Source organism: Ovis aries, chromosome 11 (genome assembly GCF_016772045.2).
Source record: "Ovis aries strain OAR_USU_Benz2616 breed Rambouillet chromosome 11, ARS-UI_Ramb_v3.0, whole genome shotgun sequence".
NCBI classification, from domain to species: domain Eukaryota; kingdom Metazoa; phylum Chordata; class Mammalia; order Artiodactyla; family Bovidae; genus Ovis; species Ovis aries.
The window spans coordinates 49,825,385-49,847,801 of NC_056064.1; the positions used below are offsets into that span (position 1 = coordinate 49,825,385).

At 50.2% G+C, this 22,417-nt stretch overlaps 2 protein-coding genes across 9 annotated transcripts in view; one reads left to right on the plus strand and one right to left on the minus strand.

The window, feature by feature from the left end:
* HEXD (hexosaminidase D) overlaps nucleotides 1-6,943 on the minus strand; it is a 17,067-nt gene extending 10,124 nt beyond the window's left edge. For 5 of the 7 annotated variants that reach the window (XM_042256217.1, XM_042256215.1, XM_042256214.1 and 2 more), the window contains exons 1-4: nucleotides 6,214-6,943; nucleotides 5,865-5,914; nucleotides 4,676-4,810; nucleotides 1,413-1,522 (exon numbers count right to left, since the gene is read on the minus strand). In XM_042256217.1, the coding sequence (XP_042112151.1) occupies nucleotides 1,413-1,522; nucleotides 4,676-4,810; nucleotides 5,865-5,879 (260 nt within the window). In that variant the 5' untranslated portion in view covers nucleotides 5,880-5,914; nucleotides 6,214-6,943. Of the gene's footprint in view, nucleotides 1-1,412; nucleotides 1,523-4,675; nucleotides 4,815-5,864; nucleotides 5,915-6,213 lie in introns of all 7 variants that reach the window. The other 2 variants (XM_042256216.1, XM_042256218.1) reach the window with 2 other exon arrangements.
* On the plus strand, nucleotides 6,709-21,446 carry OGFOD3 (2-oxoglutarate and iron dependent oxygenase domain containing 3). 2 transcript variants are annotated; one of them, XM_027974314.2, is made up of 9 exons: nucleotides 6,709-6,914; nucleotides 9,296-9,513; nucleotides 12,650-12,725; nucleotides 13,875-13,917; nucleotides 15,395-15,459; nucleotides 16,388-16,444; nucleotides 16,711-16,864; nucleotides 18,934-19,057; nucleotides 21,116-21,446. In XM_027974314.2, exons 1-9 carry the CDS (start codon nucleotides 6,841-6,843, stop codon nucleotides 21,250-21,252), a joined length of 948 nt encoding a protein of 315 aa, XP_027830115.1. In that variant the 5' UTR covers nucleotides 6,709-6,840; the 3' UTR covers nucleotides 21,253-21,446. The 2 variants fall into 2 exon arrangements, with proteins under 2 accessions (XP_027830115.1, XP_042112154.1); XM_042256220.2 differs by lacking the exon at nucleotides 6,709-6,914 and adding an exon at nucleotides 7,225-7,596.
* Nucleotides 21,447-22,417: the final 971 nt, after the last annotated feature.

The window sequence follows — 22,417 nt, forward strand, 5'->3', positions numbered from 1 at the left end:
CATCCTGGAAGGGCCCCCGACCACTCTACTCTGAGGTGTCATTTACGAATTCATCTCAATTTCTGTGTTTGAACCATCTCTAAAGTTAATCAGTTTTATAAATGAACTGATTATATAAGGTTCTATCTTTAAATATGCCTTTTTCAAGCTTCACTGGAACCCGGGTACCTTTTTCACTTTTAAAAACAAAGGAACAGAACACGTTCGTTGTACGAAGAAACACGAACACCTCTGCCATCACACCACATTAATGCTCTGGATCACACCTTTCCTGTTTCCCACTCACAGGCACTTGTTGGGAGTCCTGTCACACGGAGCCAAGCCACCCTCCAGAATGGTTAGGCTGCTCTACAGCCCACCAGCAGGAGGCTAGTTTTTGCTCACCCTCGTGGACACAGAGCACTATCACTTTGTTTTAAAAGCTTCTCCAATTTGGTAGCCAAAATGGCATTTCATTGTTTTATTATTATCATATACTTCTTTCTTTTGGGGGGAATCAAAATGTTCTTTGTCCAGTTTTCTTTTGGGCTATTTGTTATTGGTTTACACGGATACCCATAATTTTAAAGCCAAATGGGGTACGTCCATGACCAAGCTATCTGACTTTCCTGATACTGATCCTTTCCCCTTTAATCCTCACTTTTCTGGTGAAGATCCCACTTGGGGCCTTAAAGACCCTCCCTCCTCCTCCTGCCTGGACACCTGTCAAAGTGTCCTCCATGCATTTCATCTCCACAGACAAGGCTGAAACATATCACAGCGCTTCCTCCTGGGGGATCATTTGTGGCTGTTGTTGCTCAGTCGCTAAGTCATGTCTGATTCTTTGCGACCCCATGGACTGCAGCACGCTAGGCTTCCCTGACCATCACTATCTCCTAGAGCTTGCTCAAACTCTTGTCCATTGAGTCAGTGATGTCTTCCAACCACCTCATCCTCTGTTGCCCACTTCTCCTCCTGTCCTCAATCTTTCCCAGCATCAGGGCCTTTTCCAATGTATCAGCTCTTCACATCAGGTGGCAAAAGTATTGGAGCTTTAGCTTCAGTCCTTCCAATGAATATTCAGAGTTGATTTCCTTTACGATTGACTGGTTTGATCTCTTTGCAGTCCAAGGGACTCTCAAGAGTCTTCTCCAACACCACAGTTCAAAAGCATCAATTCTTTGGCATGCAGCTTTCCTCATGGTCCAACTCTCACATCTGTACATGACTACTGAAACATCCATAGCTTTGAATATATGGATGCTTACTTTCTTTTAAATGTTTCCAAATTCTCTTCAGTGAACGTGCTTTATTTTTATGATTAAAAACATGCATTTAACAATTCTTACCTCCCCTCCCCTCCCCTCCAGGTTGCTGCCCTGCACATCCCACTTTCTCTACAGAGGCATCACCCTGCTTGGCAGCTCAGGTACCTGTACGCATGCTTGGCCCTTAGCAGCCTCAGGTGGCCCTCGTAGGGAAACATGTCTTCATACTCAATGAGGACGCCATTTGCACCCAGGGCACGGAACAAAGGGAAAATCTGGGGAGGAGACAGAAACGTCATGAAAAAATGACTATTTGAATGGAAAACGACACACATGCAGGTCACAGGCTCATTCTTTCAGCTGATGGACACGGAGTATAGCTGATCTTTGGACAGATAATTCTCCTGGAAACTTTCCACCTGAAATGTGTACTCTGTGTTATGCCAGCTAAACACAAATGTAGTGACGTGTTCATTTGACACAAGGGGCAGGGTTTCTGCTTGCTATAGAACAGCAGCTGCCTGGTGACTTAGCTGGGGAGGGAGGGCTGGGCAAGCAGGGTCAGACTGCACCTCATCTGGATGAGACCTGTAGCATGGGGGCCTCCTAGAACACAGGGAAGGGGCAGGCTGGGGCAATGGGAGCCTACAGGGCTCTGGAGGGTTAGTGGTGAGCACCTGGAAGAAGCCTAGAGGGAGATGGAGGAAAGAGGTTGTCCCTCTGTGCTTACGGGGTCCCTGCCCTGGTTCTCTCCCACTTCTTTGTCCACCTTTATTTCAAGAACATGGACTCCCATCCTCCAGCACTTTTAGGGCTGTATCTACTGTACACAGCCCTGAGATCTTCTTCTAGCCTGGCATCACAGGCACGGGTGGGGGCTCCTGCACGTATTTAGAATATAAACCCACTTCCAGACAAGGGCCACTACAGGTTTTATACAATTTGTAGCACTCTCGCTGATGTTGCTGTCAAAGTATTCTTTCCCCAGGAATATGGGAACATTCTTAAGCATGCTGGATAGAAGAAGGAAATCAGCTTCGGACCAGGAATTAGCTAGGATCATTTATAAAGTGGGTCATTGACAATTGACTGCAAATTGTAAGAGGAGGCTGATTGTGGAAAGGAGTCAAACTAACCCAGGTCAGTCACTTGCACAAATGAAACATAATGGTTATAGCATTTCCATATTTTCCACAGCGTTTTTGCTCCTGATTTCCCTTGCAGCCTTTAGCCATCTGACCACTGGGTGGCCTCTTTGGCATTTCTACTGGGGCTGGTAGGGATCCTCGGTGCTCTGGGTGGCTGACAGGCCGCTAAGCTCAGCCTGAGGGAGCCACCCAGCAAATCCTTGGAAACAGGAGGAATAAGAAATTGTTGCTTGATCCTGACTCTGTCCATTATCAGCAGCAGGGGGCTCCAGCTACATATAAACTGGGTCTTCTTTGCCTGTCTTTCACAACTATCCATTTGTCACCGTGCTTTTATCTCTTTACGTTTGACTTTTCTTTTCTGCCATTGCTTTCTCAATACTGGTTCCCATGGTATCTATTCACTTTTGTCCTTTTTCTAGTTTAGTCTCTATTTCTGTTTTTTTTTTTTTTCCTTATAATTCATTCCTGAGTCTGGAGGCAATCTTTTCACAATCTACTTTTGTCTGGCTGTCGCTTTCTGTGCTTTTTAAAATATTTATTTGGCTACTGTGGGTTCTAAGAGCAGTACGGGGGATCGTCGATGCTCACTGAAGCACGCGGGGTCATTAGTTGCAGCATGCGGGCCTGGGCATTTCTATTTCTAACTCATGCTGTTCTTCCATAGCTTCTATCACTTTCTTAGTATCTCTGATCTTGTTTTGAAACATTACAGAACTGTGTCATCTGCTTTGTGGTCACATGGTGCTGGTGCGCCTTCACTGTTACTCAGATCATCGTCCTCTATTTTCTGGCAATGTTTCTCTATGGCACCGCCACACTCCTTTCCTATTGCTCATTTTACAGTGAGATGTGTTTTCCTGTATTTTGGAGAGCAGGTTCTTATGTTTCGGATGGAGCTGGGCCAGCCCCGGGCTCCCTCTGCAGCTGTTACATAAAGGATTAGCAGTTATGGACTTTGTGCAGCTACTTCCATAGCACTCAGTCTTCACTCCCTCTGGATCCTGTTCCTCCAGCATTTGAAACTTCTCTCTTCTTTACCTCGATGTTACTCCCCAGTTCTAGATGGAGTCTTTTCCCAACATTGCATTCTGAGTGTGGGGTTCTGTCCTTCTGGAAGAAGTTTCTGGAAAGTATTTTGGAATGCCTTGAGGTCTTGAGCACTCATCGTCAATCTGGAGCCAGTGATATCTCATCCAGTTTCTGACTTACCTTTATTTGTTGGGCTATTTTGTGGGTTCCCTGGTCTTGAAGTCATCTGAATTCTTTTTTTTTTTTAATATTCATTTTTATTTATCTGGCTGCACTAGGTCTTAGTTGCAGCACGTGAGATCTTTGATCTTCACTGTGGCATGCAGACTCTTATTTGCATCATGTGGGATCTAGTTTCCTGACTGGGGATCGCGCTTGGGCCCCCTGTATTGGGGGCTTGGAGTCTTAGCCACTGAACCACCAGGGAAGATCCTAAATTCTTTTTTATCTTTCCTCTACCATCCCCTGCCCAGCTGCTAACCCCACAGGAGTGTTGAGCTGTCTATCCGTGGTTTGGCCCCACCCCTTGCATTTTGGCATTCACAGGGAAACCCTGATAACTTACATTTGTTTTAGAGTACATGCTTTTCCTGTGGCTGCCATAACAAGTCATCACAAACGGGGGGCTTGAAATAGTAAGAATGTATTCTTTCACAGCTTGGGAGGATGAAGCCTAAAATCTAGGTGTCAGCAGGGCCGTGCTCCCTCCCAGGCTATAAGGGGCATCCTCCCTGTCTCTTCCGGATTCTGCGAATTTCTGGCATCCTTAACCCTCCTGGGCATGCAGATGCATTGATTCTAGTCTCTGCCTCTGTCCTCATGTCATCTTCCCTCTGTGTCTATTGTCCCCTCTCCTTATACAAACACCACTTATTGGATTAGAGCTCACCCTGTTCCCATATGACTTCATCTAATGTCAAAGACATCTGCAAAGACCCTATCTTTAAATCACAGGTCACATTAACAGGTCTGCTTGGTTAGGATTTAAATATATCTTTTTAGGAGACAAGATTTGGTTCACAACAGAGGTTGTGGGGTTTTGTCTTTTCTGTTTTTCTTTTTGCTATCCTGGTTGCTATCTGCTTTGTGAGGGGATATGGGGGAAATTCAAGATCTATGCTGCTGCCATCACGCCTCAACTCAGAACCCATGGTTGTGTTCCAAGAATGTGTCTACAGAACACTGTTCACAACTTCATAACCAAACCCAAGGCAAAGTGATTCTCTAAAGAAGAAAGGGAGCTCTTACCTCCGAGAGGTAGCAGACCTTTGGCGGGGCTCCTTTCAGGTCCAGATGAACTAGTCGCATCTTAAATGGTGAGGAACCTGACATCTCACTATTTTTTGAGGTCATATAACTAAAAAATCTCTTTTCTGGGCACTTCTTCCTAGTGAAGAAATTAATGGTTATGTCCTTCCAATGTCTGTTTCAATTCTGATATGAACTAGGAGGAAACTCATTTCACCAACATGAAATGTATCAAGATGTCTGTCTCCACGTTCAAATACAAGGACCCTTGTCATACAGCACTGGTTTCCTTATAAGATGGCTATAATCTACAATAATACAAATGACTGCAAAATAATTGCCTGTTTTAAAAACTGTCTTATCCTATATATACTATGCCAGTGAAAACAGGCAAATATTTCTTAAACATTTTTCAGGCCCCACAATATGATGCTTCTGTAGAAAACTGATCCTCAATTTTATTCTACTTTAAACAGTATTTAAAATAATTCGCATTTTTAGAGTTTGAGTCAGCTTGGTTGCAGGGAGGGAGAAACTGTAAAAATTTATCCTAGGTCAGAGAAAACTGTCTAGGATTTAAAATAGGCCATTGATAATTTAAAAACAAGTAAGTCACAAGTTTATCAGTGCTGACTAGTTTATGTTAAACTAGAGGAGGTATCTGGATGAAGCATAAAACACATAGAATTAGACAGGAAAAGGAAAGAAAATCTCTGTATATTGGTCATATATTCAGCTCCACAATTCAAACTACTCATTCTGTGCAAGGATTCATAAATCCCTGACCTTAGGGACTTTATAATATAGCAGAGAAAATAACATAACGCACATAGAAATCAATCAGTTTGATTGAAAAAAATAAATTATATTCAAAACAATCTCAATGACAAAGTTCTTAAGGCAATTACCTAAATTGCTATCTGAGAAGCGGATGAGTTAAGACAAAGCATTTTGAAAAACTGAAATGTTTCAAAGCTGAGTTGCTTTACATTTTGAAAAAATAATAAAAAAGAAAACTCTAACAACCCCCTCTCCCACTATAACCCAAATGTATTTTCCAGAGAATAGAGTTAAAATAAAAAATTTTGAGCTGAGAAGTCTGTATTAGTCCTGGGTGTGCTTCCTTGTGTTTAGAGAGAAATCTTACTTTTCTATAGCCCTACAGCAGGAATGAACACCGACATCTTACCTGTTTCAGACACATTCAGAGTTGTTTACCAAAGTAAGTTGCTGCAAAATCTAAATGGAAAGGATACAGAGAAGTCAGTATTCCCTCTTTCAAGTGTGTAGTTCTTTGATTCCCTCCTGCACGAGGTCTATATATATATGATTATTTCAGACTTGGGCCAATTGTCACTATTGTTATCAGACAACCTGGTAGGTAGATCCGCAATTGTCCCAGTCTCTTGGACTTCTAGGTAAGTTGCCAGGCGATGGCATCTGATTTCCCCAGTTTGGGGACTGTTGGGCAGATCACTTTTCTTATTCAATGAGTCCAGACTCCCCCCCCCCCCCCCCGGTATCAATGAATTACTCACCTTCATCAGACTTAATCCTTATGAATGAATCTCACTAATTCCCCTCATTCAGAATCTTAGGTATCTTGACAGGACTGGTTAAGATCTTACTTCTTGCCCACTGGACGGGAAATTGAATGTTGTAAACTAAACAGCAGGCCTCACAGATACAAAGCACCAACAGGACCCAGTGCCCTCAGGTGTGGCATGGGCCCAGGAAGAGGAGCGTTGGAAATCCCACAGGAGAGGGTGCGGAGACCCTGGGAGGAGGGCTTGGACACCGCGGGGAGAAGGCTTCCAGACTCTAGGAGGAGTTGGAGACCCCGGTAGAGCACGCACGGCGGGGCAAGGACACGCTTCAGTAGAAGGTTCGGAGGCTTGTCAGGTTCCCCGGAGGTCAGGGGAGGCGGGGTACGGCCAAGGCAGGTGCGCCGCGGGGAGCAAGCCAGGTCCGCGCTCGGGTCCCCGCCCTGCCCCGCTCGGCGCTCGACCTCCGATTGCTCAGGCCTGGTCACCAGTCCGGAGGTTGAAGGCTGAGGGTGTCGCTTCGCGTGCCCGGCTGCGCCGGCCTCGCGCTACCTCTCGCAGCGCTCGTCCCGGGCTTGTGGCGGCTCCCGCATTCGGCCTAGCTTCGCGGCAGCGTGGCTAATGGCACCTCAGCGGAGGGGTGCTCCCAAGGCCCCGGAGGGCAGCGGGGCGGCGGAGCGCCGGCGCCAGAGCAGGTACCAGATAGCGCCGGGAGCGCGCGAACGGTGGTATGGGCGGGGCCTGGCCGAGGGGCGGGGCCTAACAGGGGCGTGGCGTGGTGTGGCTGTGGGCATGGCCCGGTCAGAAAAAGGTGGATCTGGTGCAGGCAGGGCCTTTCCCGGAAAGGCACTGCAGTGTGGGTGTGGCCTGGCCGCGAGGGGCCTGGTTTGTGGTTGGGCGAATCGGGCGCCTAGAGGGGCGTGGTCGTCTGGAGGGCGTAGCCTGCAGAATCCCTCCCGGACCGCGCAGGAAGGGGTTGGGCGGGGTCGGGCGGAGCTGCCGGTCGGGAAACCCTTGACCTCCGCCGCAGTGTGTACCGAGGGCTTTGTACCGAGAGCTTTGTGCCGAGAGCTTTGTGCCGAGACCACGCACGGGGACTGGGACTCAGAGGTCCCCATCGTCTGGTCTCCGCGTGCTTTTCTCAGGGCTGTGCACGATATGGTTCTCCGTTGGGGGACCCGATGAATGAATAAATGATCTCATCAGGTAGCCTTCGAGGGGATTCTGCCTAAAGCTTTCAGAGCCGGAGTGTATTCACTTCAGGATAAATTACTTTCTCGTCGTGCTTGCCCCATGGGCCATGGACCTTGCTTCAAATCCACTTCTGTTTTGGCAAGATTCTCAGTGTGCATTTGGGCCAGCTTACCCTGAACAGAGGTGCTTATTTTGAGGATACCTCAGGGAAGTATTGCTTCCAAATCTGGTCCAGGAGGCTGTTTTTTCCCCTCTTGACTCTACCTCCTTCTCTGTCCCTTTCTGTCTCAGCACCCGGGGTGTCCGAGGCGAAGGTGTCAACAGCTTTGTGCCCACAGTAGGATTTCAGCCCCTGCTGCTGAGATGGGCTGGCAGTCTCCCTGCCCTACTGGGGAAGAGAAATTTTGGCCCCACTGGAGTTAGGGGCCCACCCTTGTCTAGTTAGAGGAGACCAGGTGGGCTAGAGGCTAGACAGCAGTTCTAAGGGTGAGGATGAGGGTCTTTGTGACCTGGGTATCTATGCTCCCTGTTTAAAATGAGCATGTATCCACCCAATATGGTCTGACTCAGCTGTGCCCACCTTGAGACTTAGTTAATCGGAATTTGTGTGTTAGAAAGTAAAAGTGTGAAAGTGTTAGTCGCTGAGTCATCTCCGACTCTTTGCAACCCCATGTACTGTACCCTCCAAGCTTTTCTGTCCATGGAATTCACCAGGCAAGAACACTGGAGTGGGTAGCCATCCCTTCTCCAGGGGATCTTCCCAACCCAGGGATCAAACCCTGGTCTCCTCCATTGCAGGCGGATTCTTTACCCTCTGAGCCAGCAGGGAAGCCTGTGTGATTTTATATATATAGCAATTTGAAATGTGGAGGGACATATGAAAATAGAAGGCAAACTCCCTGCTTTTCAGGAATTAATCATAGACTTGAAGACACGAGGTGCACCTCTTGGAAGAATGTCTGGATCGCTTTTCTTATTTCTGCCAGTCCTTCAAGCCCTACACATTTTTCTCAAGAGTACACGACTGCTCAGTTACACATATGAGAAAACACATACACATGTACACAGACACACATTTGAGTGGGTATACACCATCCAGACACATAGATACACGTGTGTATGCACACACACGCACACGCACACATGCCTGCAAATTCTGCATAGGCAGTGTGAATCCCAGTGGTACAGAAAGTGTCTTAGTGTTGAATCATTTCCGTTGTGCTTGCATTCCCTTCCTGGCTGGCTGGTGGTTTCAGTGAAATGAGTTTGGTTCATGTTTACCTTAGTTCACCCTGGTAGCTCAGCTGGTAAAGAATCCGCCTGCAATGTGGGAGACTTGCATTCGATCCCTGTGTTGGGAAAACCCCCTGGAGAAGGGAAAGGCTACTCACTCCAGTATTGTGGCCTGGAGAATTCCATGGACTGTATAGTCCATGGGGTTGAAAGAGATGGACACGACTGAGCGACTTTCACTACCTTAGTTCACTTTGTGTGTGAGTGTGTACCCTAGGGCCAATGCATGGGGTTGTGTCAGTCATTTTTGGATGCAGGCAATGTGACTGATGTCACAGGCTCTGTCAGGATCTCCCAGATGGTTCTCCACGGACATGGCCAGGCTGGGAGGGACTGCGACTGGCAGTTCGTCTTGTCCCCAGGGGCATAGTCAGCCCTGTCTGGTCATATGGGGAGAGGGGCATATTCCCCACCATGTTCTTGTATGCTGGCAAGTGCCTCTGGATTGATGGAGAGTAGCTCTGATGATGACCAGTGTGGGAACCGTTTGAGGCTGTAACTAAGTGTGGGTGGGTCTCTGGTCATTGTGGTCTGCGTTTTCAGCACACGCAGCTGCCTTCGGGTGACCACAGCTGTTTTCTGTTCTCAGCACCAAGAGTATCCGGGTGCCTCGGGATGTGCGCAAGAAGTGGTTGAGAGCCGCTGTCCTGGGGTCCTGCACTGTGCTCGCCGCCTGCCTGTTCTGGGGCAGCCTAGGGGGTGATGAAGGCATCACTGAGGTCCTGGCTCACCGCAGTGAGATCCTGCCAGGCAGGTTCATCGAGGTGCCCTGCTCTGAGGATTATGACAGTCACCGAAGATTTGAAGGTACGCAGTGCCAAGGTGATTCAGGAAAGAGCAGCATGTTAACATGGAATTCAGTGTGTTCAAAATGCATCTGTTTTTACTTTGATGAATTGGTGGGAATCGGTTTGAAAGTAGTGTGGGGTGGCGGGGGCAGGTGTCTTTCCTCCCCACCGCCCCACCGCCCCCACGTTGGTTAGCTCACACCTATTCTGGAGAGTGTGCGTCTTTCAGGCCCCACCTGTGCAGGGGCAGGCCCAGGCTTCACTGCCCAGGCTGTGGCCATTGTTTTACTGAGGTGCCCCCCACCTCAGGGTGGATTCCATCTGGTGGAAGAGGTGGTTTGCCTGGAAGGATGTAAAGAATTGGGAAGATATCAATGAGCAAGTTGAACAGAGAAAAGGCATTTTCCTTCAGTCTTAGGGGATTGTTACATCAGAAAATGTTGCAACAGGAAACGTGATACCAGAGTCCATTCCCCCATGGCGTTTGTCTCATCCTGGCACCTGCCAGCTCTGTGGAGGGCAGCAGTTTTAAAAGCCTAGCCAGAGTGACTGGGTCTTAGAGACAAAATTTAATTTATTTTTCTATTCAGAGCAATGCTTTGAACTTGAACCAAGAAAAAGATTACTGAGTCCTTCCACCAAGGGGCACTGTTGTGATATGCACAAGTTGGGTTAAAGTGAAGGGAGGTGTGTGGGCTCCTTGGCAGAAATGGACATGCCGAGGAACTGAGGTTCCCTTTCCCCTCGGGGGTCAAGAGTGGACAGGTTCTGTTGTAGGCATGCTCTCTCTGTCTTGGTGAGCTCTATCCCCTATAAAGTCCCAGCTTTTGACAAAGTTTATTTTTCCTGTGCTAAGTCGCTTCAGCTGTGTCCGACTGTTTGTGACCCTGTGGGCTGTAGGCCCAGCAGGCTCCTCTGTCCGTGGGATTCTCCAGGCAAGAATACTGGAGTGGGTTGCCATACCTTCCTCCAGGGGATCTTTCCTACCCGGGAATCAAACCTGTGTCTCCTGCAGCTCCTGCATTGCAGGCGGATTCTTTACCACTGAGCCATTATTTTTCCTACCCCTTTAATAATTTATCAACATTAAAAACAGTTGGAATGAGACAGAAGAGGAGTTGGTGTAGATGGAGATGGGATTTCAGTTGGGAAGGTGAGAAAGTTCGGGAGATGATGGTGCTGATGGTCACACAACAATGTGAATGTAGTTAAGGCCCCTGAACTGGCTAAAATGGTAACTTTGGGGTTTTATATATATTTTACCAGAAACACAGCATCAGAGTCCCTGGACTCCCCCTGTCTCACCCTTCTCCCCTCCCATAGCTGACAGGGGATCTGCCTGCCCCGGACTTGTGTGTCTGGGAGGCACACCTGCGAGCTTGTGTCCTGTGCACTTGTGTACATGCACGGACATCACCGACCACTCGCAACTCACTTTCTCGCCCAAAGGATACTCTTAACGCTCATTCATATTCAGCGTGTTGTGTCCTGCTGGATTTTAAGATTTCGAGATTGATGGGGTTTGAGTTCTCTCTAATTGCCCGGTAGCTGGAGACCATAACCTGTATGGTATAGAACCGACTTTCCTGTTGGGCTAATATGTTTTTGTTAATGTTGCATGTATACCTGAAAAAATGTCTGTCTTTGAATGGTTGTTGTGAAGCTCTGAGTGGCTCCTTAGTCTACACTCCTCTGGGCAAACTGTCTTCTCGGACATCTTGTCTTGTTCAGCTATCAGGAGCTGCGAGGCGGGGTCTCCACCTCAATGGTGGGTCTGGTGGCTGCCTCACGTGTTTGAGCGGATGTCACTTGGTGCTTCTGTTGCCCCTGCATCTTCTGGTGAATCGTTCCTATTATCAGTCTCTTCCCCTCTCATCATTCTTTTGTCTTTAAATGTATTTGTTTATATGATATCACTCCCTAGGCTGCTGTTTGGTGATCGTCGTTTTTGCCTTTATCGTCGACCTTTAGGAAGTAACCCTTACAAAAAGCATTTTTGTGTTTTAATAGAACACAGATCTTGTATCAGTAGGGTTATATTTAGCTCCATGGAACTGAGGCACCCCTCCCCTAATGACCCCCAAGTAGACGTTTACCCACCCAGAGAAAGTCACCCCAGGTCAGCCTGGCTCCCTGTGAGCCCTTTGCGCTGAGCCCCCAGCTCTCCCACTCAGCGTGCGGTTTATGTGGTCCCAGGACACCTCCAGGCACGTTCCAGGCAGGAAGAGGGGAAGGAGGATGAAAGCTAAAGGTCAGCCAGCCCAGCGTGTCCTGAGAGTGTTCCATAGGCCACATATCCTGTGGTCCACCCAGCTCGAGACAGCCAGCCTGCCCTTTGCGCCAAGACACAAGGCGCTTGCTGAGCTCGTCCATCTCTGGTGCTCTGCCTCATCCTGGGCCCATCCATCTGACCCTGGCCCTGGCCACCCTGACCCTGGCCACTTTATCTCTGGGGCTGTCGTGCTGACCCTGGCTGTGTCCCCCCTGGCCCTGATCCTGTCCACCCTGGCCCTGATCCCACTATGCCTCTTTCACCCCAACCATGGCCCCATCCACCCAACCCTGACTATTTTCACCCCAACTCTGGCCCCATCCCCATCCAAGCTCCCGTACCCTTCTCCCTCTAGGCAGCTCAGTCCTGGCTGCAGGACAGAGGGAGGCAGGGGGGAGTGGGTGGGGAGCACCTTGGAGCAGCTCTGCAAAAGGATGGCAGCTACAATTGCAGGCACAGCTTTGGTCATCCAGGAGGGACTTGCCAACAGGTCTGGATCTGTGGTCAGGTCGGTGATTTGTGGTCAAGTTCAAGAATGTCGTGGATGCCTGGGCAGAGTGCCTGGTGCTTCCAGAGTGGCCTGCCTGGCATGGGGCTGCCAGGAACCCAGTGAAATTTGTATGAGAAATTTCACAGTGAAGTTTGGCATAGGGGACGTGCATGTACTGGAAAGTCACTGTTGCTTATCTGAAATTCACTCTGACCATGTGGCCTGTAATTTCCAAACCTGGCCCCCTAATCCTGTGAAAGGCAAGGCCCCATCCCGCAAAATTCCGTTGTCCCTGAGAAGGGGGGCCCACATGTGAGTCCTTGACAACAGCATGCCACTCTGTTGTCGGGGTTCAGTGGGGGCTGTGTGTCATCCTGACTTGACTCTTTCTAGGCTGCTCCCCGAGGAAATGTGGCCGGGGCATCAGCGATGCCGTCATCACCAGGGACGAAGCCCGAAGGATTCGTAGGTACACGCATCTCTGAGCTGCTGTCCTGAACAAGTGGGAGGGTGAGGCTGGGGTGGGGAGCAGAGAATTACTACTAAAAGGATGATTTCAAGAGATTCATTTAGAATTCCCTAAGAATTCCCTTGCATACTTCCCAGGCCAAGATGGGGTTTTCTGATTTCCAGGAGGAAAGGCTGTTGCCCTCAGTGATGTGGTTGCTGATGGAACCTTCTGGAGGCCCAGGCCCTCTCCGGGGGCAGCAGGGGAGGTGGGTGGGGGATGCTCTGTTTTGGTCTGTTGGGGAGGTGGGGGGGATGCTCTCCCATCAGCCATTGAGGGGCCCAATGGACACTTGTGTAGAGACAGTGGGTTTACCCAGTGGCCCCAGGCAGTTGCTAGACAATATTTCAGTCTCCTCTCCCAAACTGATTGGGATTAGCCCTCCCACCAGCTCTCCATAACTCATGACCGGGCAGGAGGTCTTACTTATAAGTAGTTGGCATTGGATTCTTCTTTGTCTTTTAGAAGCAGATCTTGATGCTTCTTGAGTTTTCCAACATGGAGTTAGACACAGGCATGTGCCTAATGGAGCAGTGTCTGGTCTGTGTGTTGAGCTGAGTCCCAAGGGGAGACTCTCCTCCTGTTTCTAGATAACCTTGTAGGGGCCAGTTGGGTAGGGGGGCTGGTCAGTGGTGTGAGGGCTGGATCTAGCCCCTAATCAGTTTCCGGGGTGGCCATGAAGCATCTGTCAGAGGCACCAGAAGCCCCTGCGTCTTCACTGACATGGGTGGTCCTGTGAGGTCCAGCCCAGGGTACCACATGTCCTCTGCCTCCTGAGCTGGTGATCACAAAGTCTGCCTTCCAGCCTGTGATGACAGGAGAGAGACTTTCCAGCCCAGAGCAACCCATTCAACTCAGCACCAGGTCTCTGAACTAAAGATGGAAAATAAGGCCACTTGTCCCCAAACTGTGTCATAGGATGTTAATGAGATGGTGACAAAATACTCACATTTACTCAACTTGAGAGTCGAGTCCTTTGGTCTACACATGTGATTCTGTCATAAACATTAAGCAATCCATCAACATTGTGTTAGCTGTGATTGGTATGTGTCTAGAGGTATCATAGATGGTGCTGTTAACTGAATTCTGACTTAAGATCTTCCCCTACAGCATAGCCGAGAAGGGGTTGTCCCTGGGAGGATCCGATGGAGGGGTGAGTTGTCTGTCGTCCCTGCTTCAGTTTTCATCTTACCCCTTTGGCTCTGCTCTCCCTCCGAGGGGAAATGAGGGTATAGGATGTTCAGGCCCCCACAGATGCAGTGTACGGACTGTTGTCCACTGAGTGAGACTGCAGGGGGTCCAGCAGTGGCCCCTGAAAAATGTATCCACCCAGAACTGTGATGGGACCTTATCTGGGAAAAGGGTATTTTGCAGATGTCATTAAGTTAAGGGTCTCAAGATGAGATCATCCTGGATTATCAAGGTAGCCCTAGATCCAATGACAAGAGTCCTTGTAAGAGGAAGGCAGAGGGAGGTTTGAGACTGAAGAAGAGGCCATGTGAAGATGTAACAGAGTGGAGTGATTTGCCCCAAACCAAGCAACCCCTGGTGCCACCGGAAGCCCAAAGAGTCAAGGAAGGATTCTCCCCTGGTGCCTTCGGAAGGAGTGGGACCCTCTGACACCTTGATCTCAGCCTCCTGGTCTCCAGACCTTGAGACAATGAATTCCTGCTGTTTTAAGCCTGCCATTTACAGCAACCACAGGGAACTCAGACAGGCCAGTGCAGCTCTGTAACTCATCCGCTTCCTGGGTAGCCTTGAGAGTCCATGTGTGTGAGCACCCTACGTTGGAGTTCTCATGTGGTCCCAGTGGGGATCTTTTCACCCAGTGTGTGGGTCCTGGGGGAATATCTGCTCTCCTCTGGATAGTTCAGTCATTATCTGTATGACTCTTATTCTGTAGACTCTTTCCTTTTGAGTTCTGAAAATTAAGCTTCTCCTTTTATTTTTATTCAGTTCAAGGGGAATATTTATTAAAACCTATTCGTGTGTGAACTCATCTTTTACTCTCTGCTCAGCATTTACGTGAAAAGTTGTCTTGCAGTGAATCATCCAGGTTTGATATCTTAAAGGGCAGTTAACATTTTTTAAGCCCAGATTGTGTTCAAACAAACCCCCTGGGATGGTCATTGCATCAGTGAGAAAAGGTCCATGCTCATGCCCCCTCCCCTCTTTTAAGACACGGAGAAGGCCTTCTGGAGGTAGGATGGGCAGGGGTCGGAAACACTGGTGGTTCATCAAAGAGTGATGACCCAGCAATTCTGCTCCTGGGCATTTACCCAGGAGAACGAGAGCATCTCCCATGACAAAAACATTGTCCGCCAGTGTCAGAGCTGCCTTATTTGCAACAGCCCTGAACTGGGAGTAGCCCACATGTCTGTCTCCAGGTGAGTTAGTCACAGGGAGGTGATACTCAGTGAAAGGAGCCAGGCTGAAAGCGAGTGTACCTGCATGACTCCCGGGCCTCTGTTCTAGAAACTAACCAGCACCTCACACACCTTTGTCCAAATGTCTTGAAACCCAGCCTGTGTGCATTGTCGCCCTGACCTGTGTGTGCAAGGATACGTCTCGGGAATTTGTGTTTAACGTTGCTGGCAGCCCTCACGCTACTCTGCCAACATCTTTTCCAGGCGTCCATCCTGGACCTGCACTCAGGGGCCTTGTCTGTTGGGAAGCACTTTGTGAACCTGTACAGGTGAGAACCTAGGGTGAGAGGGTCTGCCCGTTTTTTATCCGGGGACACCTGAGTGAGGCTTGTGTGTGTGGATCAGAAGGGCTTCAAGTCTTGGGGAAAACCTCAACATTTGCCATCAGGCTGTGGCCAAGTGAGGACTGGGAGATTAAGCTCTTCCAAGGGGCTGGGTACTCACTCACCTTGCTTTAGGAAACAGTCTAGTCTGGAAGGGGCCGAGGAATAGGGTTGGAGGGAGAGGTGAGCAGCAGGCTATGCTCCTAAGAGCTGCCTCCTGAGGGCCAGGAGAAGCAGGAGATCTCCCAACCTTAATAAATGTCACTGCACCTGGTGGCTCAGATGGTAAAGAATCTGCCTGGAATGCAGGAGACCTGGGTTCGATCCCTGGGTTGGGAAGATCCCCTGGAGAAAGGAATGGCTCCTCACTCCAGTATTCTTGCCTGGAGAATCTCATGGACAGAGGAGCCTGAGGGCTACAGTCCATGGGGTCACTAAGCACTGGACATAACTGAGAAACTAAGTTTCACCTGCCAGGTACCGCCCTCCCACTCTCCTCCCTTTTCTCACATGGTTATTGTAGAAAGAGCAGCTGCAAGATAAGAAGGACCAGCTGATTCTCAAGGACTTGCTGGTTAACTGGAGGAAAGACTGAATTTAAAGGAAATGTGTTAGTCACTCAGTCATGTCTGACTCTTTGCAACCCCATGGACCGTAACCAGGCTCCCCTGTCCATTGAATTCTCCAGGCCAAGAATACCGGAGTGGGTAGCCATTCTCTTCTCCAGGGGATCTTCCCAACCCAGGGATTGAACCTGAGTCTCCTGCTTGGCAGGCAGATTCTTTACCATCTGAGCCACCAGGGAAGACCCAAAGGAAATAAGGAAACAGTAATAAAATGTCTTATTTGTTAATACTCCTTATTCTTTTCACAGATACTTTGGGGATAAAATACAAACTATCTTCTCAGAAGAGGACTTCCAGTTGTACCGGTGAGGGAAGGAGTGCCCGGGTCAGAAGTGGGGAAGGTAGTGGGGGGATGGGAGTGCTGGGGTGAGTCCTGCACAGAACTGGCACTCGGGTTTCTGGTTTTGCACATGATACCCTGTCACATGTATGTGAACCCACGTGTGTATCTGCTCACCTTTCCTCCTTCTCCAGTTCACATCTTTTTGTGGTATAGTTTGATATGGGTCCCATGGACCTGTGGAGAATCCTCTTCCAGCTGCTCTGAGTGACACGTGTGTCCTCTCGGCAGGGACGTGCGGCAGAAGGTCCAGCTGGCGATCGCCCAGGCGTTTGGCATCAGTGCGTCTTCGCTGCACCTGACAAAGCCCACCTTCTTTTCCCGGATCAACAGCACGGAGGCCCGGACAGCTCACGACGAATACTGGCACGCGCACGTGGACAAGGTGAGCGCAGCCAGGGCTTGTCCACTGCAGTGCTGTCTGTTCACGTAGTTGGGGTTTCAGATGTTTCCCCTCTGCTGATGCTGTCAAGGAAATAAGACTTGTTTCCCGTGTGGTGAGTTGAGAGAAGCTGATGAAACGCGTGTTCGGAACAGGGAGGGCCTGGTGGGGCCCATCCTCTGCTACTTGTTCCCAGATGCAGAGCTGTCTTTGCCTGAGCCGTGAGCCTCATCAAATGTCACCTCACCTGGCCTTGATTCAGCCTCTCTGTTGGGTGGTCTCCCCTTGGACATGCGTCCTCCCCTGCCCAGGAGGCCCCCTTTTCCCCCTTTTTGTAGGGGGGAGATCTCCTGACCACTCTGGATTCTGTGGATTCCTCTTCTTTGACCTCCTGTTGTTCCCTAGACACAGTGACACCTAATCTATCAATGGTCTTCACCAGCCACAACTGAAGCCCCCTCCCGCCTGCCCCTCAGCCCCACCCTGACCTGCTTGGCCAGCACGCCCAGCATGGCGCCAGGGGAGAGTTGGCCACAGAGACATCTGAGGGCTGTTGGCGGTCACCCCAGCTGTGAGTGCGCTCAGGTGACCCAGATAATCTCTGCATTGCTTGATGCTGGAACAAAGGAAGTGAAAAATAAGCTGAGGGTTTGGGCAGAAGCTCGCAGATTGGGCTTCTGCCTGAAATTCAGTCAGACATTGGTGTGTTTATTTAATCTCGACTGTCTGAGCTTGACGGAAGAAGGAGCACTTCCCTGTGGTTAGTGAGACTGAGGGACCCAGTATTTAATTAAGCTGCTTCACTTAAACAGTGAAGCAGCTGTATGTGGCCAGTGGCTCATCTGAGCCAGTGTAGCTCAGGGGGTTCGAGGGGACTCAGGCTGAAAGTTTGGGCATCACCCCAGGTGCTCCCATGGGCTTATGATTGATCACTGGGTTCAAACTCATCCATTCATGATCAAGCTTCCTGATCACTCTCACCTCACAGGTTTAGCAGCCATTGCCTCACTGAATAATCATTCTGTAGATGCATTATTTCATTAGGGCACCAGGGCTGAGACCTTCAGTGTAAGATCATCATAGACATTGCAGAGGGGAAAACAAGGTTCTACGGGGTTGAGGGCAAAGACAGCATGTGCGGAGGACAGACAGGTTTATGCAGCAAATGGGGAAGGGAGTTTGGGATGGAGTCTGGGAGAATTTCCCTGCGTGAAGAAAAAGCAACCCTCCGCATAGTGGGAAGGGTGGGTTTAGGAGAGACAACACTGAAGGTAGCCTGGTTCCTTGATCCCCTTTGAAGGAAGAAAGATAAGGAAGATATTCAGGCAGAGAAAGCAAGTCAATAGTGATGAGCACAGTGGCCTCAGACGTGTTAGAGCTAGGAGGTCTTGTGACAGGGTCTACAGGACCCAGGTGGTTGTCATAGCCAAGGGGTCACTCATGCATGGATTTGGCAAAAAGATGTCCTCCCATGAGGGGACTCCAGGGGTGAAGCATCTGCTCCTGGCTGTGAAGCTCTCCAGCCTCCGACTCAGGACAGCTCAGGCCCCACCAGCCTCTGCCATCCCTGCCACCTGCCAGAACCTGCCTCCTCCCCAGGCCACTGTGCTCACATGAGTTTGGGGTGGTTCCTTTGCAGTATCTGAGCTGAGTGGGTAGGAGAGGGTGAGGCTACTGGACACCCCTCATCCCGGTCTCTTTTAGGTTCTGTGCAGCTCAGTGGATGTGAGGTTCACTGCTGAAGCAACTCAAGGGCACTGCCCTGAGCTGTTCTCAGGTTTAAGTCACTCTGATATTTGTTTGGTGCCCTGATACCAGATAAGGAGCCCCACGTGGGGTCTCGGTGGGGAACGTGGAGGGAGCCTAGGTCTGTGTAGAAAGTCCAGCTCTGCAGACAGTGCGGAACTGAATTCACCAGAAGGTGACAAGGCCTTGGTCACCTTGGCAGGCTGGTGCTCAGCAGAGGGTTTTCTGCCATTGGGAGGGCAGTGTGAGGCCTGGGTTCTGTCCTTCCCTGAGAACCAAGCCCTCCCACAAGCAGATGGTGACGTACCGTCATGCTTTGCCCACAGGTGACGTATGGTTCCTTTGACTACACGTCGCTGCTATACCTTTCCGACTACCTGGACGACTTCGGTGGGGGGCGGTTTGTGTTCATGGAGGAGGGGGCCAACAAGACTGTGGAGCCGAGAGCAGGTAGGACTCACAGGTGGACTCTGGGGTGCTTGACTGTGGCCTTTCCTGGGATGCGGAGTTTACAGTTGATTATTTCCTGTGAAAACTAACAGGGAAATATGCCAAGTGTTTTCCCACCTCTTCGCTTTCCAGCCTCCTCCATTCCCTCCTGTGCATCCAGGTTCCAACAGGTACATTCCTCTTCTGCCTCAGCGTTTCATGGTGTGCTGGCCTTCTGGTGATGATTTTCTGAAAATATTCTTATTTCAGCTTTTTTCTAAAGAATATTTTCACTGGAGGTGAAATCCTGGATTGGTGGGTTTTTTCCTTTTTGAAAAAACCATCTTCCTTTTCCTCTGGCTCCCTTGTTGCCCTCACCACTGTCCCTTCCCTGTAGTAGCTGCCTCTTTGCTCTCCGCACCTGCAAGCTGCTCTCTAGTCTCTGGCTTCATCAGTTTGACTATGATGTTCCTCAGTGTGAATTTGTATTTATCCCACTTGAAGTATTTATCCTGACAAGCTTATTGGGTTAAAAGTCAAAGTTCTCATCACAGTAGGGAAAGTGTTGGTCATTATTTCTTCAAATCACCTCTTCCTGCACCAATATGAGCTTCTCTTCCCTCCAAAGGTCCAGCCTGAGGGGTGGATGGTTTCCTGTTGTCCCACAGGCCGTGAGGATATTGACTTTTCCTCAGTCTTTTCTTCTCTGTTCTTTGGTGCCTCTGTTTGCAAAGTGTGCAAGAAAGAAACACTGGGGGCCCCTAGAGACCCCCCACTCTTGCTGCAAGCCAGTGATATTTGATAACCATGTGTGTAGGGTTAGAGGTGCACAAATGGCGTGGATGGGCAAGGAGGCCATTTGAGCCCACTGTGCAGACTGGCCTGGCTGCTTGTCTGATGTCTCAGGTGTGATTGAAACTAGAGAAACCAAGGACAAAATGCCCTTTAACAACTTGGGCCTCAGGAAGTGGTGTGACTCCAGATTGCTCTGGGAAAGAGTGTTTCCTTTAGGTCAGGGGCAGCCTGGCTGGTCCAGAGGAGGGTCTGAGCTCCAGGTGTCCCCAGGCCCCACGCAGAGGTTTCTGTGTGTTACATGTTTTCTTTTGTTCTGCTCTTTTCAGGCAGAGCACAGTTCTTTTGTTTACAACCAGAAAACAGTGGACTCTGGGGTAGACTTTTCTCCTCTTTTCAGAGATTTAGCAGTCAAGTTCCTGGCGGTGACCTTTGAAGGGAAATGAAGTTGTCATGGAAAATTTTTTTTTAATTAATTAATTTGTTTGTTTATTTGGCTGCATCTGGTCCTAGTGGTGGCATGTGGGATGTTTCATTGCGGCCTGCAGGCTTAGTTTTAGGTGGGATCTTAGTTCCCTCACCAGGGATTGAACCCATGTCCCCTGCATTGCAGGGTGGATTTCTAACCACTGGATCACCAGGGAAGCCCCTGTCATGGGACATTTGGTGCTGGGCCATGTGGTAGGAACATGGCATCTGTGGGATCCAGGCTCCTCCCTAATGACTCCATTAGGGTCAACTCCATTTGTCCTAAAAAGAAATCTACAGTGGTGTATGTGAGGCCAGGTAAATATTGGAGCACATAGACACTGGGTTCTCTGAACAGATGGCTGGAGGACCTGCCCACTCCAGGACCTTCAGAAGCCGCCTCCTGTGTCCTGTCTTTAGCTGCCCTGGGAGGGAGCTATAGGTGCTGGGTGTTGGCCTTGACCTGTTTTTTCTAATTCTCTGTTAAAACATTGTCATCACCCTCCAGCGTTTGGTTTTGTTCCGTGTGTGATTAGAAATAAGATCCTCAGGTGAGCCTGGGGAGGTCACATGGCTGGTAGGGGCGCCTGGGGTGGGTGGCAGGGCCTCACTGCAATTCTAGGCTGACCCACAGAGAGGCTGTGCCCAGGACTGGGGCATCCTTCATCCGCAGGTTTGACTCCAAGCTCCGCCTTCCTGCATCAGTGGTTTCTCCAGCCCACAGGTTCCTTGTGTCCCTGAGTTGGCCTGAATGCAGGTCCTCTGGGGCCCAGCTATGTGTGTGACCTCGAGGTCATGCTTTGTTCTCCCCTCTTCCAGGTCGGGTATCCTTCTTCACCTCCGGGTCTGAGAACCTGCATCGGGTGGAGAAGGTCCACTGGGGCACACGCTATGCCATCACCATTGCCTTCACCTGCAACCCCGACCACGGCATCTCGGACCCAACGCTCACATAGGCCCAGGCGGCCTGCCCAGCAGCCCTGCCCGGAAGCAGCCATACTGGACATGCACCCTTCCCTCCCGCTCAACTCATTTCTACCATTTCCACTGAACAAGGTGCCTTATGAATCATCCCAAATTTTGATTTGCTAACGTTTGATCATTTTTCAACTGTGAGTAAATGGAGGGGACGAGCTTCCCTTCACAAGGATCAGTGTTGACTGTGCTGTGCTGACGTGGGGCCTGGGAGCTGGCAGGGCAGCCACTCCCTCCTTTCTCAGGAAGGAGTCCTGTGCCCGGGGTGGAGTCCCCATTTGTCAGCAGACAGAGGGTCATTCCCTGGCCACTGGAGACGGACTTAAGTGCAGACGAAGCCAAGTAGGGCCAGCAGCCTCCACTCAGGGAAGCAGAATCAATGATCATGACACCTTGGAGAAGGTTCTGGGGGGGCAGGCGGCTCCACGGGCAGCAATAGTGGGGCTGGGAGGGCTGACGGTGCTGGATTCTGGATGGAGGTGAGCATCTGATATTCTGGTAGCTCTGTGCAGAGCACCCCAATGCTGCTGGTCCCTGAGAGTCACCCTGAGAGTGTGTTCATGCCAGGCTGGGCTCTGCTCCATCACCGGCCAGGGTCCCTGACACAAGCCTGGAGTGTGTTCCCAATGTGGCCATCCTCAGCTCACCTGGGACCTCCTGTCCAGCTGAGGGTCTGTCTGTACAAGTTCAGGTCTTTACAACCCCCTCCTCGTCTCAGAGCCATCCATGCCTTTTACGTAAAAGTAACGGTCAGGGGAGCCAGGAATGGTAAATAGACCAGCTGTGGGGGAGGCCTAGGCAGCGCAGCCCAGGGGGAGGGTCGTGTTCATCAGGTGGCTTCTGCCAGGGTTGGGCAAGGTTTCAGGGCTGCCCCACAAAGCATCCGGCCTGGGGTTTGGGTACCTGCTGCTCCACCCTCCTTGAGAGAGCCCCAGAAACGGCTGTGGGGGCAGGACTGTCCTGGCCACCCTGACCCGGGAGGAACCACAGCACCTTCTCCTCCGCCCACCCAGTGTGGACCCTTGCCCCCTCTGTTAGAGAAGGCTGCACCCTTGGCCACCACAGCCCCGCAGGTTCCCCAAGCTCTGCAGCCATCGGGCTTCTACAGGGAGGGGCAGAGTTTCTGGACCCTGGGATGAGCCCTTG